The sequence below is a fragment of the Oryctolagus cuniculus genome, chromosome 14, assembly GCF_964237555.1.
Source record: "Oryctolagus cuniculus chromosome 14, mOryCun1.1, whole genome shotgun sequence".
Taxonomy (NCBI): Eukaryota; Metazoa; Chordata; class Mammalia; order Lagomorpha; family Leporidae; genus Oryctolagus; species Oryctolagus cuniculus.
In genome coordinates, this window is record NC_091445.1 from 64,418,542 (window position 1) to 64,437,054 (window position 18,513).

The 18,513-nt window shown below is 37.9% G+C and overlaps 1 protein-coding gene across 20 annotated transcripts in view; it reads right to left on the bottom strand.

Moving 5' to 3' along the window:
* Positions 1-18,513, bottom strand: part of RICTOR (RPTOR independent companion of MTOR complex 2) — a 161,599-nt gene that overhangs the window by 102,041 nt on the left and 41,045 nt on the right. For 18 of the 20 annotated variants that reach the window (XM_070056653.1, XM_051853789.2, XM_051853790.2 and 15 more), the window contains one exon: positions 652-749. The exons of the other annotated variants lie outside the window; for them this stretch is intronic. In XM_070056653.1, the coding sequence (XP_069912754.1) occupies positions 652-749 (98 nt within the window). The remainder of the gene's footprint in view (positions 1-651; positions 750-18,513) is intronic. 20 annotated transcript variants of the gene reach the window in all.

Here is an 18,513-nt window from a genome sequence, read left to right on the forward strand (position 1 = left end):
CATGTACTTATGTACAAATTTGTATCTATACTCATATATTAAGTAAAATGAGAAGGCAAAAGAAATACAGCATCATGGATTAAGGACTTCACAGTAATTTTCTGTCTTTATTCTCTTCTGAACCTACCCAATTTTCCACAAGTATATAATATTTCTATTACTCGTACATATATTTTTTTAAAACTGAGGTTTTCTTTTTAAGATCTATTTATTTTATTTGAAAGGCAGAGTTACAGAGAGGCAGAGGCAGATAGAAAGAAGTCTTTCATCCGCTGGTTCACTCCCCAGATGGCTGCGATCACCAGAGCTGCGCCGATCCGGAGTCAGGAGCCAGGAGCTTCTTCCAGGTCTTCCCACCTGGGCGCAGAGGCCCAAGGACCTGGGTCATCCTCTGCTGTTCTCCCAGGCCATAGCAGAGAGCTGGATCGGAAGTGGAGCAGTCAGGACTCGAACCTACCCACTACGCCACAGTGTTAGCCCCACTCATCTATTTTTTAAGCATGATAAAATCCTTGAGAACCAGAGAAAAGCAGAACTGTCATTGAGTGAACAAATAAGAATTTCTTTTTTAATGATGATTAAGAAAAAAATCTAGTAAATTTGGTAAGGATCAAATAATTTCAGAAAATATTAATGAAGATTGTTACTTACCTTAGTAAAGTTATTTAGATGGCCTAGCTTTCTCATATTTGATACTCCTTGCAATTTGGACACATTTTGGAGAATCTCCCTTAAGTTATCAGAAGGTTCTAAAAGAAAAAATAAGACAATTTAACCGAATTTTAAGATTATTTTCTAAATCAAACACAGAAAATGCATAGTACTTTACAATGTTGCTTCTTGGTTTAAAGTTTTAATCTGGGCTGGCGCCGCGGCTCACTAGGCTAATCCTCCGCTTTGCGGCGCCGGCACACCGGGTTCTAGTCCCGGTCGGGGCGCCGGTTCTATCCCGGTTGCCCCTCTTCCAAGCCAGCTCTCTGCTGTGGCCAGGGAGTGCAGTGGAGGATGGCCCAAGTGCTTGGGCCCTGTACCCCATGGGAGACCAGGATAAGTACCTGGCTCCTGCCATCAGATTAGCGCGGTGCGCCGGCTGCAGCACGCCGGCCGCGGCGGCCATTGGAGGGTGAACCAATGGCAAGGGAAGACCTTTCTCTCTCTCTCTCACTGTCCACTCTGCCTGTCAAAAAAATAAAATAAAATAAATAAAAATAAAGTCTTAATCTGTACTGCACCCCAAATTCATTCACTGAGCTGACTTCAGAGTCCTTTTCTGGGGAACTGGACGAGGCAAGCATTTGCATGGTAGTTAAAACACCCATGTCCCACAACACAGTGCTGAGATTCAAAACCAAGCTTTGCTCCTGACTCTGGCTCCTCACTACTACGAACCCTGTGGTCAAGTGACTGAGTTCCTACAATACACATGGTAAGCCTGCATTCAGTACCCAACTCCATCTCAGAGTTGTGGGAACTTGGGGAATTAACTAGCAGATGGAAGTGCTCACTAACACATTCACTCTCTGCATTTCAAACTAAAGTATTTTTAAAAGGGAGGCAGGCATTTGGCCTACCAGTTAGGATGCCAGTGCCCAATATCAGAGTTTCTGGGTTCAATTACTGGCTTTGGCTCCTTATTCCAGCCTTCTACTAATGGAGACTTTGGTAGGCAGCAGCAGTAAAGACTCAACTAACTAGATTAAGTTCCAAGTTTATTTGGGGAATGGACCAGCAAATGGGAGATCAACTGATCAATCGATCTCTCAAATACATAATAAAAACAAAGTACATATGGATGACTCATTCAATTACTTCTACATGTCTATTCATACCTGGGATCTAATTCTGTGTATCACCTGGAAAAACTGAAACACATAATCTTAAATCTCAACACCCAAACTTTCATTCTGGGCAACAATATAGCAACAAGGACAACATATACTATACTGTTTACATAAATTTAAAAAACTAGGGGCCGGTGCTGTGGCTCAGTGGGTTAAAGCCCTGGCATCCCATATGGGCATCAGTTCTAGTCCCGGTTGCTCCTCTTCTGATCCAGCTCTCTACTGTGGCCTGAGATAACAGTAGAAAATGGCCCATGTCCCTTGGCCCCTGCACCAATGGGGCAGACTCGGAAGAAGCTTCTGGCTCCTGGCTTCCGAATGGTGCAGCTCTGGCCGTTGCAGCCAATTGGGCAGTGAACCAACGAATGAAAGCTCTCTCTGTTTCTACCTCTTTGTAATTCTTTCAAATAAAATATTAAAAAAAAGAAAAACTAGCCGGCGCCGTGGCTCAATAGGCTAATCCTCCACCTTGCGGCGCCGGCACACCGGGTTCTAGTCCCGGTCGGGGCGCCGGATTCTGTCCCGGTTGCCCCTCTTCCAGGCCAGCTCTCTGCTATGGCCAGGGAGTGCAGTGGAGGATGGCCCAGGTGCTTGGGCCCTGCACCCCATGGGAGACCAGGAAAAGCACCTGGATCCTGGCTCCTGCCATCGGATCAGCGCGGTGCGCCGGCTGCAGCGGCGGCCATTGGAGGGTGAACCAGCGGCAAAAGGAAGACCTTTCTCTCTCTGTCTCTCTCTCACTGTCCACTCTGCCTATAAAAAAAAAAAAAAAAAAAAAAAAAAAAAAAAAAAAAAAAAAAAAAAAAGAAAAACTAAAGACTATGTATTAAACTATAGTTTCTAAGACACTGGACATCAGACAGTGAAGAACAATTATCCCTGATAAATGAGGAAAAAATGTGTGCCCTACAACTGCCCCTACTTATTAGCTTAAGAGAGTTTCCAGGCCTTGGTACAGGGAAGAAAAACCCAGGCAAATTATCTGAGTTGAAGAGGAAGCTAACAGTTCAAGAACACTAAGAATTATTTACAGAAGAAAGTAGCACTCAGGATGAGAAATCTGGTAATCTGGCTGGGATCCCCTTGGGTATTCAGTAGAACTATTATCAATGCAGTATAAAGAAACCACCCACAGCTAAGGTATTAAAGGCAAAGGCACTCTGCAAGCATATATGTCAGGGAATTTAACTTTGTCTGAAAGTAAAATTGAAAAAAAATTCATGGGGCATGTAACAGCATTCAGAAAAGTCTTGACTCAGCAGTGGGGAATAGACATAAAGATTTCTTTGATCCCACCTAATACATCTTGAAAGACTTGTAAGATCACATTGTTTCCAAATACTTAAGTTGTGTCTCAAAGTTTGTTTTTCAAGAATGGGAAAAACCAAATCAAAACAAAACACAAAGCACCTACAAAGTAAATTTTACAATGTTAGCAGTTTTATATTTCCAGGCATATAAGAAAGCAGGGAAAAATGATTTATAATGAGCAGAAAAAAACAATCTATTGCAAGTGACCTAAGACAGATGTCAGAATTGTCAGGAGGACATTGTGAAAGTTTGTAACTATAGTTCATATGTTCAATACCTTAAACAGAAGTGTAAAAGGTATAAGGGCACACAGAGTGAATTCCTGAAGGATGAAAACCACAATATCCCAAACAATCTAAAATATAATGTATAGAAATAACAGCTTATTTATCAGTCATTGCAGAAGGTAAGAATAGTGAATATGAAGGCTAGGCAATAAAACTATCTAAAATGATACGGAAAGGGGAAGAATAATAAACATACCATCAGTGAGCTATCTGACATGTACAATGCTAACTCCCAAAAAGACAAGACATGGGGACTGAACAATTACTTAAAATAATGGACAAAAACTTCCCAAATTTTATAAAGAGAGTGAGCCAATAAATCTTTAAAGCTCAACCAAGCTACCAACACCACACACAAGAAACAAAGAAAACTAGAACAAAGCACATCAAAATCAAATTGCTCAAAACCAGAGAAAAATCTTAAAAGCAGCCAGATAAATAAAAGATAATTAACACATTCAAAGATGACAAAAGATACCTCATCAGAAATAAGGAAAAAGAAAAAGAAGACAGTGTAAGCAGTAGCATCTTTAAATTAGTGAAAGGAAAACACAGCTTAAAAATGTAAAAATCACTCGTAGTTCACTTGCTTCAGAAAAACAGAACATGGGCCAGATGTGACCATGCAGGCAGTAGTTTGATAAGCCCTGGCATTGAACAGTGTCAATTTCCTTAAATTCCAACAAGCTATTCTATTTCCAGTATCCTACACTTTAAATAAAACAAAAACACACCCTTAATAAAGAAAAACTTAGCATGTTGCTGATATTTTTAACAGACATTAACGACTTCCTCAGAAAATTTTCCCTTAACCCAAATCCAAGGAACTAATTGTCTTGAATTAGTGTTTTCCTCACCGAATGAAACTACACAGACCAAGTATCTGATACTTCGCTTGCATCCGCCTACCTTACTCTTTTGCGTTACCCTGGATGTTGGCTATGAGAACAAATTTGGCATCAAACCTCTAAGGATACTATTTATCCCAGCTACTTCTAGTCACTTTGAGTTGCTACATGCTGAGATCATTCACCTGATTTTACAGCATCTCCCATGACATAATATGCATTTTAATGTAAATTAATTTCATTTTAACTTAAGTAGTTTAGCATATGACTTTATAATTAGTGAATATTTGGGGTTATCATAAGAGTGAAATTTAAACAGCCTATCACCGACTGACATGAGATTCCACACAAAAAGATTACAGGGGGAGATGCTGTGGCTCAGTAAATTAAGCCACTGCTTGGGAAGTCTGAATCATATATCTGGTGCCTGGAACTGACTCCAGGCCGTCACTTTCAATCCCAGTGATGTGCCTGGAAAGCAGCAGATGACAGTCCCAGTACTTGGGTTCCTGCCACCCAGGGGGGAAGACCCAGATGGAGTTCCTGTCTCTTAGCTTTGGACATTTAGATAAATTTGCAGACATTTAAATAAATGAGCAAAATAGTAGATGAAAATTTCTTTCTCATTTACCTGCTCTATTCATCTGCCTTTCAAATATATAAGTAAATAAATAAATCTTGTTTCAAAAAGGTATTTTAGGACCTAGAATAGTTTGCAAAGTCAAGGCAAAGGATCATTAAACACAGTGTGATATTTACCTAATGGAAATGTATATTTAAACATTTTATATCAATTTTACATCAATTAGTAATATCAAGTATCAAAGTTTTACTAAAGTGTAAACATGGTTATTATTACTGTCTAAAGATCTGACAGGACTAACAGTTGTGATTAATTTGAAAAGGTTATTTTTCCTTACAAAGGCTCACATAAATTACTACATATTTTCTAAACACAAACTGATCATAGATATTTTTTAAAAATCAGAATATTGTTTAAAAAATCCATTCTAACTTCATTCATTCAACAAGTATTACTGAATCCCTATTATGGTTAGGTACTGATGTAGCTACTGAGAATACAGCAATGAGTAAGGCGTAACCCTCTCTGATGCACCTCATGTAGAATACTGAGCACAAAAACAAACCCATGCATACAAATTTTAAATTGACAGATACTATCAATGCAAAACTGAGTCCAATATTTACCTAATGAAGATGCTATCTTTGTCAACCCAAATCAAAATGCATCAGCCTTCCTCCTTTATATAATTACAAAGAACCCCAAAATACAAAAGGATTTCAATGTAGTTACAAGAAGACAAGAAAAAGTTTCCTCCCAGATACTATGTAACTTCCCAGACCAATTTAAAACAGGCTAGTATTTAGACACTGAAATTCTATCTAGCATTCTTATGCTACAATGCTGCTATGGAGAACCTTAACCTGAAACACCAGAGGGAGAAATCTCTAGTTTCTTCTTTATGTGCTAGACTAGGAAAGATAGCAAATTTTTTTCTGTAAAGGGCCATATAAAAAGTATCCAGGATTTTGCAAGCCTTAAGAGCACTGCTGGAATCACTCAACTCTGCTGTTGTTCCAAGAAGGCAACTGTAGAAAATATATACATCAATCAATGTGGCTAGGAATTTCAGTCAGTTTGGGCTTCTGTAATACAATACCACAGATTGGGTGGATAACAGATAGCAAAAACGTTATCACAGTTCTTGAAGCCGCACATCCAAGATCAGGATATGTCAACTTCTGGTATCCTCAGTGGGGGAGAAAAGGGAGACAAAAAAGCTCTCTAAGGTCCCTTTCAAATGGTATATAGGTCCCATTCATGGGAGTTCTACCCTCATGACCTAATTATCTGCCAAAGTTCCCATCTCCTAACAATATACTAGAGGTTAGGTTTCAACATACGAATTCTGTAAGGAAACACTCAGTCTGCTGCACTACTATAATAAAACAAGACTTACTGTTTGTAAATCACTATGCTAAGAAGTCACAAATTGCACAGGGGAACAAGCCATGATCATTGAGGTTTTTATATGAGGACACAGGCAGTGGGGGTGGAAAAGTTTGATATTTTGAAGGCTTGAATGATCATGGCTGCATAAGATAAAAAAGAAAAAATACTGCTGGTAGCTGGCTATGGAATTTAGAAGAAACTAAAATACAAAAGAATTACTGTAGCACTTTTCCTCTTATTGTGTAGCTTATTTATGTCCCTGATGGATCTCTATGGAGGTAATGAAATACACAGAAGCAACTCTAAATATCTAGCAATTCACTATCTTGGATCATAGAGCTGAATACAACTGATTTAAACCATTTTTAATGTGACTTAGCTTGAAAGCACTTCCTGTCCTTCCACCCAGAAGCTACCTACTCTGTGTGACAGGGTACTGTTATTTTTTTTTTTTTTTAAGATTTATTTATTTATTTGAAAGGCAGAGTTAGAGGAAGAGGCAGAGAGAGAGGTCTTCCATCTGCTGGTTCACTCCCCAGGTAGCTGCAACGGCTGAAACTGAGCCGATCCGAAGTCAGCAGCATCTTCCAGGTCTCCCACATGGGTTCAGGGGCCCAAGGACTAGGGCCATCTTCCACTGCTTTGCCAGGCCATAGCTGAGAGCAGGATCAGAAGCAGAGCAGCTGGGACTCAAACCAGCAACCCTATAAGATGTTGGCATTGCAGGGGATGGCTTTACCCATTATATCACAGCACTGGCCCCTTGTTGGGTTTTTAGCAGAACAGTTAAAAAATACAATGTATTATTTTCACCTACTAACTACTGTATATGATTAAGAAAAACAAAATGCGAATTTAGAAGAAAAGCCAAAATGTCAAGAAATGAATTTTTTTTTATTTTGACTCTCTCTCATATATTTTTGGAAGCGAATGCAGTATAAAATTATAAAGTTGAATAAGGATAGAGTTAATGCTTAATTTCCTCCAAGTATATAGCAGAAATTCAAGAGATCTTGGATAAAGAAAGGATATATACAAAAATACTTACACAGAAGGTAATTCTAGATACTAAAAATTACTGATGATTTATTTTCATCATTTAGATGAACTATGTTTTCCCAGTTCTCTAAATGAAAATAAAAAACATACAATATGTGTAACGTATATAATATTTAAAAGAGTATAAAAAATGTTATACATTTTACAGTATGTGCTCCATAACATGTATCATGGCACATACACAGTATTCATCAGGCTACTGATATCACCATAACTTATATATATTTATGATGTTTATTTTATTATACCAGTAGCTCCCCAGAGTTATCAGGCCTTGCAAATTGAACCTAGAAATCATATAGGTATCCCCAAATCTTGGGCTTCTGGAATCTCCCACAGGACATATCAGCCTCCATTATGATACAGGATAATTCTAATAAATCCTTGTCATCTAAACTTACTGGTTCTCTCAGAAAACCTTAATATCATATTAATAGATTATAATACTTCCAACACCCAGAAATTATATTTCTGCATGTTGATTTTAAATCTTTTTATAAACATTTCCAGACCAGCACTGTGGCACAGGTTAATCCTCCACATGTGTCACCGGCATCCCATGTAGGCACCAGTTTGAGTCCTGGTTCCTCCACTTCCAGTCCAACTCTCTGCTACAGCCTGGGAAAGCAGTAGAAGATGGCCCAAGCACTTGAAAATTAAGTTAAAAGATATTTTGGCTTAAAATTTTCTGAAATCCATGTATAGTTTTTACATAAAAAGTATTTATCATTAACTTTCTGAAGACCCTTATATTAACAGAAAGCAGCCTTAACTAACAATGTACTCCTTATTCACTTGGTCCTCCCTGTTGAGTAGCAATGCATACCACAAGTCGGTTATGTTTGTTTCTGTATCTATTTATGCCAGTTGTATCTCTTACTGAGATTACATAAAATGACTATTTTTACATAAACTAATGAATATCAATGAAAAGAAAGTTGCTGTTCTTATAAAATTAAGTTAAAATTTTGGGAAGAAAATTTTAGTAGAAACTGTATTCACATTTTGAATTTTGATCTTTTCTGGGCTAATAATATGAGGTAAGACAAAATCATAAGTAGTAGCAGCAAGATGCAGTTTTCAGTTGGCATGGGGGTGAGGGTAAACAATCCGTACTCTGTAGTTTTCTGTGGTGTTAAGCAACAATGTCAGTAAGGCTATGTATGTTCAATTTACAATGAATGAGTTTATCAGAGCTTAACCCCATCATAAATCAAGGAGCACTTTTATTTGGCTTCAGCAAAATGCAAAAATTTCTGCTTACCAGAAAACTATGAAATAAATACATATCTTTCAAAATGAGAAATTCACAGCACATAAATCTGACAAGATTTTAATAAAGAATACATGCGGATCTTTCAAAAGGCTCATGGAAAATACATATTTTGAAAAAATTTATGCTGGATTTAACACTTTTCTGTATCAAAATGAACTACCTGTTAAAACATGTCTCAACAGTATCCAGTTTGAAATACTAAAATAAGATATCAATTTGAAAAGAGCTCCAATAAGAGTAACTTGAATTAAGCTAAAACTGAAGAACAAACATCAAATATGGCAAAGAGTGGGTAGAATAGTGAAATCATGAACAATTAAGAAAAGTTTATGATGAAACCAAAGAAATCAGCAATTTATAAATGGCTAATTCATTTCAAGAAGTGATAATACAATGTTGCAGATGAAGCAGCACCAGACCATTCTCACCCATTTGCAAAGAAAAAAATTAATCTTGTTCAAGCCCTAATTGAGGAGGACTGATAATTAGCAAAAGAAACAATAACCATCACAACACATTTCTCAACTGGCTCAGCTTACCCAATTTTGACTGAAAAATTACACTCTACTCAGTAGGCACTAAAACCATTGCACCCAGATCAGCTACAGACAGCAGAAGAGCTTTCAATGGAAATTTTAAACAAGTGGTATGTATCATGACCCTCAAGCATTTCTTTGAAGAACTTGAACAGGAGACAAAACAAACTAGCATGGTCTTAGAGAAAAAAGGTAAAGTAATGACTACCAAGAAATACAAGTGGCCCAAAGAGAAAACAGATCATTCAAAAACAAGGTCATGTAAACAATGTTGGGAATGCTTAAGGCATTTTGTTGTTGATTTTCTAAATAGCAAAAAGAAAAATAGCATGTGCTAAATAAGACAACATTTTAAGAAAGTAAGTCAAAGCTTTACATTCAAAATGTCAGGGAAAGTTTCAGTCAGGAGTCCTCTACCATGAAAATACATGGATACATACAATATGAGACTTTTTGAAGTTGGCTTTTTTCACTCAGCAACCCCATCAGATTTTAAGACCTCCTTCTAGGGTAAAAGACAGTCTCTCCTCCTGCCACCTACCCCCCAGTAACTCTGCTTATCAAATAAATAAAATCTTAAAAAAAAAAAAAAAGTTTCACACATTGGAGGGCTAGAATTAAAATCACTTCAAATCTGTTTTTTAAAGAGCTGGAAGCTGACTAAAATCATAAAGCAAATGTCTCATTGGATCTCCATTTTCTTTCTCTATATACAACAATAATTATTATAGTTAATGACTGAAAGAACTCCTTGATAACAGCCTTAAAAAGGCATTTAGGCAAACTCTGACTGATTACTAGTCTTTTAAATCCTTTTGCAATTTAAGGCAAAACTTCTCTTCAAAAACTTTTTTCCTCTCCCTGATCTCCCACCTTCAATGAGTCAAAAGTGAATTACTTACTCCTTTCTAATACTGCTGATATTCCTTCCTTCTTTTTACTCCACGAACCATTACCACATTTCAACCTCTCTTCTATCACATAAATAAATTATGGCAAAAGCTGTATGACAGACTGATTCCCTGTACCTAGAGTGTCTCCCTTTCTTTTAATGCAATCTCAAAGCCATTATCAGGTTAATCATAAAAATAAAACTACTGTCATCCTATTTGACTTCTTGAAAATTTCAAAGATGAATTTAGGAGTGGGAGTACAATTGAACCATACTCGTTGTGACTTACTTGTGAATACCCAACAGCAAATGCTACATTAGCAACAAGCTAGAAAACATGAATACATGCAAGAACTTAGTATTTAACAAAATTCATTATATGAATTTGGTATGTAATTAATTATAGCGTTAATATTACCTATGATTATTGTAAGGAGATATAAATGTCAATAGTATATGGAAATGACTATAGATGGTATTACCTTTGCAAAAGCCAGAGGCAAAACCATCTCCTTGGGGCCGATGCTGTGGTGTAGCGGTTAAGTCGCCACTTGCAGTGCCAGCATCCCATATGGGTGCCAGTTCGAGTCCCAGCTGCTCCACTTCTGATCCAGTTCTCTGCTATGGCCTGGGAAAGCAGTGAAAGATGGTCCAGGTCTGTGGGCCCCTGCACCCACATGGAGACCCACAAGAAGCTCCTGGCTCCTGGCTTTGGATCAGCACAGCTCCGGCCATTGCAGCCAGTTGGGGACTGAACCATCAGATGGAAGATCTCTCCCCCCACCCCTATCTCTCTCTCCTTCTCTGTTAACTGTGACTTTCAAATAAATTAATTAATTAAAAAAAAAACCCACATCTCCTCTACCAACAAAGACACTGGGAGCACATCTCTCACCCTTATCCATGGGTACAAAAGTTGATGTAACATTGCGTCAAACTAACATTTTTCTGAAATTCTGATAATTATTCATTTCAACGAGTTATATAATTTAGTAGGAAAAGGATCGATCCCAATTATAGCTATCATTCTTAGGACCCTTCCAGATTATGATAAAATACCTCTAATGCAGGAGAAGTCAGAACTTACCAGGACAGCCTATTCTATTTTCAGCTAGAGTACAAGAAGATTTTTTCTTACATGGATGCTAAAATCTACCTGTGTGTAATTTTTATCTATTTGTGTTTGTATAACTATCTGGAATGCAGAACAAGTATTATCTTTCCATCAAACACTGAAAACAATTATGTTTCCTCTCAAACAACTGTAGCACGTAGTCACTTTTTTAAGATTTATTTTATTTATTTGAAAGGAGTGAAAGAGAGATCAAGAGATTTATCGATGGGAAGATGGTGGTAGAGCAGCTGTATAGCAGCAGGACGTTCTAAGTGGCACAGGGAAAAATGCATAGTTAATGAGTAGGAGATACAAGCAGGTGGCAGAATCATGAAAAGTTCGCACAGAGTGGCCCAGGAGTCCACCATAGACTGCTCAGGTCCATGCTGGGGTAGCAGAGAGGAGGGTGAAGTGACACAGGCGTAGCGAAGGAGTGGTGCAGAAACTTGAGCAAGGAGACAGGTGTCGCTCCACAACAACCCAGGTGAGAGGTTGCAAGCCCATGGAGCTGCAGGCAGTGATGGGTGTGGAAACTTGGCAAACTGCACTAGAAGCTCTAAGTGGGAAGAAAGAGAAATTGTAGGGGAATGGGCGGAGAGTTGGACACAACATGATCCATCTGTGTTTCCCCCTCCCCTCAACCAGACCTACAGCCATAATGATTGTTTACATTTTTGAGTGTAAGCAGTGGGTTGGCCTCCCAACTACACACCCATCAATTGTGAAGGCCACCTCACAACATGCCCCACCCAGGAAAAGGGTCACAACATTTCAGAGTGATTTCCTGCCCACCATACAAGTTGTACAAAAATGAGTAATCCTAAACAGTGAAAACCCAAATTCATTTTGTGAACCAGTGAGCAGGGAGCCCAGCCCCTAGTAGGTGGGGCTTGCTGCACCAAAGCCCAGGTACCTGCCTCCATCACAATTCAGAGGTAAGCAAAGCTCCAGGAGGCCGAGCTGCACGCTTCCACTTGCAATCAACAGACCCATAGCAGCTCACAGCAGAGGGAAATCAATTTAAAAATAAAACCAACCAGATATGCCAAAGAACAAAGGAAAAATCCTGAATAAGAATAAGGAAGAATTTATGAACTTGCCAATGGAGCAATCCAAATATTCAATAATGGAGGCTGAAGAAGAAATCGAGGATATGCCAGAAAAGGAATTCAGAAAATTTATAATCAGATTATTTAGAAACAATCAGAAACAAATTCAAGATCTAAATGAAAAGTGCACCCAAGAAATTGACATTTTTAAAGAGAAGCCAGAATGAAATATTGGAAATGAAGAATTCAATAGACCAAATAGAAAATGCAGTGGAATCTCTATGAAGTAGAATTGATGAAACTGAAGAAAGAATATCAGAACTAGAAGACAAACTTTTGGAAATAATATAGTCAGACCAAACAGAAGAAGAAATCAGAAAATTAAAAATCACGGTTGGAGATTTAGAAGACTCTATCAAATGAACCAACATAGAGATCCTAGGAATTCCAGAAGGTGTAGAAACAGAGAACAGATTAGAAGGCCTGCTTAATGAAATTATAAAAGAACTTCCACAATCTGGAGCTAGAAAGAGACATCCAAGTATAAGAAATACACAGAACTCCCAATACATACAACCAGAAAAGAACTTCACCACAACGCATTGTGGCAAAATTCAGCTCAGTGAAACACAAGGTACAGACCTTAAAATGTGCATGAGATAAATGACAAATCAGATTCAAAGGAAATCCAATTAGATTCATCCCGGACGTTCCATTGCAAACCCTACAGATAAGGAGACAATGGCAAGACATACTTCAAGTCCTAAGAGAAAAAAAACTGTCAACCCAGAATACTGTACCCTGCAAAACTCTGATTTATAAATGAAGGAGAAATAAGGATTTTCCACAACAAACAGAAATTGAAAGAATCTAACGTCTCGCCCAGCCGTACAACAGTTCCTCAAGGATGTACTACACAGAAACAGGAATATCACTCCAGAAGAAGATGAATGTAGAAAATGACCCAGCAAAAGTACAAATGAAATCCAAAATAATAAAAAGGACTATTTAAGGAAATATGGCAGGGAAAAGACAGTTTTTCACAATAGTCACACTCAATGTAAATGGTTTCAACTCCCCAGTTAAAGACACAGACTGGCTGAATGGATTAAAAAGGAAAACCCATCTATCTGCTGCCTACAAGAAACACACCTTACCAACAAAGATGCATACAGACTGAAAGTTAAAGGACGGAAAATATAATCCATGCTAACAGAAATCAAAAATGAGCTGGTGTGGCCATCTTAGTATCAGACATAATAGACTTTAACACAAAAACTATTAAAAGAGTCAAAGAAGGGCATTATATAATGTTTAAAGGATCAACTGAACAGGAAGATATGACTATTATAAATGTACATGAATAGCCAGCACTGTGGTTCACTAGGCTAATCCTCTGCCTGTGGCGCCAGCACCCCAGGTTCTAGTCCCAGTTGGGACACTGGGTTCTTTCCCGGTTGCTCCTCTTCTAGTCCAGCTCTCTGCTGGAAGGCAGTGGAGGATGGCCCAAGTGCTTGGGCCCTGCACCCGCATAGGAGACCAGGAGGAAGCACCGGGCTCCTGGCTTTCGATCAGCACAGCACCCTGGCCATAGTGGCCATTTGGGGAGTGAACCAACAGAAGGAAGACCTTGCTCTCTGTCTGTAACTCTGCTTGTGAAAGAAAGAGAAAGAAAGAGAAAGAAAGAGAAAGGAAGAGAAAGGAAGAGAAAGGAAGAGAAAGGAAGAGGAAGGAAGAGGAAGGAAGAGGAAGGAAGAGGAAGGAAGGAAGGAAGGAAGGAAGGAAGGAAGGAAATGTGTATGCACCTAATTCCAAGGCACCTGGCTATTTTAAAGAATTATTAAGGGATTTAAAGGGAGCTATAGACTCAAATACAATAGTAACAAGGAGCTTCAATGGACAGATCAACCAGACAGAAAATCAACAAGGAAACAACACATTTAAACTATAGACCAAATAGATCTAGCAGATACATACAGAGTCTTCCACCCAACAGCCATAGAGTAAATATTTTTCCCCCTAGTGCATGGAACTTTCTCTAGGACTGACCATATGTTAAGGCCATAAAGTAAATCTCAGCAAATTCGAAAAAAAAACAAAATCATATCATGCATGTTCTTAGACCACAATGCAATGAAGCTGGAAATCAACAACTCAAGAATCTCTATATCATATGCAAGCACATGGAGAATGAACAACATGTTTCTGAATGAACAGTGGGCCTTATAAGAAAAGAGAAATCAAAAAATCAAAAAATGAAGATGATAATACAACAATTCAAAACTTGTAGGATACAGCAAAAGCAGTGTTAAGAGGAAAGTTTATGGCAATTGGTGCCTACATTGAGAAACTGGAAAGGAACCAAATAAATTAACTATCTATGCCCCTCAAGGACCTAGAATAACAGCAGCAAACCAAACCCAAAACCAATAAAAGAAATAATTAAAATTAGAGAAGAAATCAACAAAATTGAAACAAAAAAAATACAAAAAGATTAGGAAAACAAAGAGCTAGTTTTTTGAAAAAATAAACAAAATTGACACACTAGTGACCCAACCAACCAAGGGGCGGGGGGGGGCAAGAGAAACTCCAGATCAATAAAATTAGAGATGAAAAAGGCAATGTACCAACAAACACCACTGAAATAAAAAGAATCATCAGAAAGCACTACATAAAGCTCTTTGCCAACAAACTGGGAAACCTAGAAGAAATGGATAGATTCCTGGACACATACAACCTACCTAAATTGAGGCATGAATACATAGAAAACCTAAACAGACCCATAAGCATGAAAGAAATTGATTCAGTAATAAAGGCCATCCCAACAAAGAAGAATCCAGGACCGTATTCACTGCTGAATTCTACCACACACATAAAGAAGATCTAACTCCAATTCTTCTCAAAGTATTCAAAACAATTGAAAGGAAGGGAATCCTCCCAAATTCTTTCTACTAAGCCAGCATCACCTTAATTCCTAAATCTGGAAAAGATGCAAAAGAGAAAGAAAACTATAGACCAATCTCCCTGATGAACATAGATACAAAAATCCTCAACAAAATTCTGGCCAATCAAATCCAACTACATATCAGAAAAATCATTCACCTGGACCAAGTGGGATTTATCCCTGGTATGCAGGGATGGTACAATATTTGCAAATCAATGTGATATATCACATTAACAAATTGAAGAACAAAAACCATATGATTATCTCAATAAATGCAGAGAAAGCACTGACAAAATACAACATCCTTTCATGATGAAAACTCTAAGCAAACTGGGCATAGAAGGAACCCATGGCCAGCATCATATTGAATGGGGAAAAGTTGGAGACATTCCCATTGAGATCCGGTACCAGACAGGGATGCCCACTCTTACCACTGCTCAATATAGTCGTGGAAGTTTTAGCAAGAGCCCCTAGGAAAGAAAAGGAAATCAAAGGAGCACAAATTGGGAAGGAGGAAGGCAAACTATCCCTATTTGCAGATGACATGATTCTATATATAGGGGATCCAAAAGACTCCATTAAGAGACTATTGGAACTCATAAAGGAGTTTGGTGAAGTAGCAGGATACAAAATCAACACACAAAAATTAACAGCCTTTGTATACACAGACAATGCCACAGCTGAGAAAGAACTTCTAAGATCAATCCCATTCACAATAGCTTTTACAAAAAAAAAAAAAAAAAACCTTGGAATAAATTTAACCAAGGACATCAAAGATCTCTATAATGAGATTACAAAACATTAAAGAAACGGAAGAAGATACCAAAAAAAAAAAAAAAAAAAAAAGGAAAAATCTTCCATGTTCATGGATTGGAAGAATCAGTATCATCAAAATGTACTTTCTTCCTAAAGCAATTCACAGATTCAATGAGATATCAATGAAAATACCAAAGACATTCTAGAAAAAAATTATGCTGAAATTTATATGGAGGCACAGGAGACCTTGAATAGCCATCTTATACAACAAAAACAAAGCCAGAGGCATCATAATAACAGATTTCAAGATATACTACAGGGCAGTTATAATCAAAACAGCCTGGTACTGGTACAAAAATAGATGGAAAGACCAATGGAACAGAATAGAAACCCTAGAAATCAATCCAAACATCTACAACCAACTTATACATGACCAAGGAGCTAAAGGAAGGATAGTCTCTTCAACAAAGGTGCTGGGAAAACTGTATCTCTACAGGCAGAAGTATGAAGCAATATGCCTATCTTACACCTTACGCAAAAATCCACTCAACATGATTAAAGATCTAAATCTAAGACCCAACACCATCAAATTAATTGAGAACATTGGGGAAACCCTGCAAGACATCAGCACAGGCAAAGAAGTCCTGGAAAGACCCCAGAGGCACAGGCAGTCAAAGCTAAAATTAACAAATGGGATTACTTCAAACTGAGAAGCTTCTGTATGGTGAAAGAAACAGGCAGGAAAGTGAAGTGGCAACCTACAGAATGGGAGAAATTATTTGCAAACTATGTAACTGATAAAGGATTAATAAGCAGAATCTACAAAGAGATCAAGAAACCCAACAACAAAATAACATCCCACTTAAGAGATGGACTAAGGAATTAAACAGGCATTTTTCAAAAGAGGAAATCCAAATGGCCAACAGCACATGAAAAAAATGTTCAGGATCACTAGCTGTCAGGGAAATGCAAATCAAAACCACAATGAGATTTCACCTCACCCAGTTAGAATGGCCCTCATACAGAAATCAGCAAACAACAAATACAAGAGAGGATGTGGGGGAAAGGACACCCTAATCCACTGTAGTAAAGCTACTATGGAAGACAGTATGGAGATACTTCAAAAATCTGAATACAGACCTATCATATGACTCAGCCATCCCACTCTTGGGAATTTACCCAAAGGAAATGAAATCAGTAAACAAAAGAGTTATCTTATTGCAGCTCAATTCACAATAGCTAAGACACTGAATCAACCTAAATGCCCATCAAACAAAGACTGGGTAAAGAAATTACAGGATGTGTACACCATGGGATACAGCAGTAAAAAAAAAAAAAAAAAAAAAAAAAAGAAAGAAAGAAAGAAAAGAAATCTGGTCATTTGCAACAAAATGGGTCTATCTGGATATTTTATTCTTAGTGAAATAAGCCAGTCCCAAAGGGACAAATACCATATGTTTTCCCTGATCTGTGCAAATTAATAGCACACCTAAAACGAAAGCTGTAGAACAGAAATCGACATTCTGAGAAACAATGACTTGAACAGCCCTTGTCTTTACTTTCAATTAACAGGTTTTTTATATTTTTTCTTTTCTTTTTCTTCTTTTCTGTTTTTCTTTTCTTCATTCTACACGTTGAACTCTTTACTTAACAGAGTTAATCATATGTATATAAAGTCAATTGAAAATAGATCCCATTAAAAAGATGGGGAATAAGAGGAAGTTTGTTTCTGTAAAACTGTATAGTTCTGCACACAATCCTCAGACTTACTTCTGAAGGTACAGTTTAAAAACTTGTCATGGGACTCCAATCCTATTAAAATTGGTGGTAAAAATGCCATCTAAATTGTTAAAGTGATCATATTCAGTGTTAAAGTGAATATATAGATAGGATTAAGGGTTAAAAAGATCATATAAGTAACATCAAGTGCCTGATAATAATAGAATTAAAAATGAGGGAATGTCCAACATGAGAAGCAGTCCACACAGAGGACTCTTAGAATGACAACTGCTGTTAAGTAACACTCTGACCTCAGAATCAACCCTTATTGCTTTCTAGTCTGGCTGAAAGGCCTGTGAGAGCATTTCAGGCATGGAAAGCCAAGACACTATGGCAAAAAAGATCTTATATGAAGTATCTCTGTGAGTGAGACCTCAGTGGAAAGAAGGGGCCATCAAAGAGGAATGTACTTTTCTCTGAAGGCAGGAGGGAACTTCCACTTTGCTTATGGCCTTGTCCAAATACTGATGGAATCTGTGGTCACAAAAGGCTTCCATAGCCTTGGCAGCTCATGGCAAGAGCCTTGGGTGATCACTAACATCATAAATAAGAGTGTTAATTGTTAAAGGAACAATAGAAGTCACTGTGCACTTACTCCCTATATAGAACCTCTGTCCTTAATGAGTTGTACTATGAGAATTAGCTGTTCTCAAACTGTACTTTATATGTTGTGTGTGTGTTTATCAGTGCAAACTGTTGAAATCTTTACTTAGTATAGAGCTGGTCCTCTGCATACAACGTTAAACTAAAAATGATCCATAATGAAGAATGGGATGGGAGGAGGAGTAAGAGGTGGGAAGGGAGTGGGGGTAAGAGGGCAGGTACGAGGGAAAAAACCACTATATT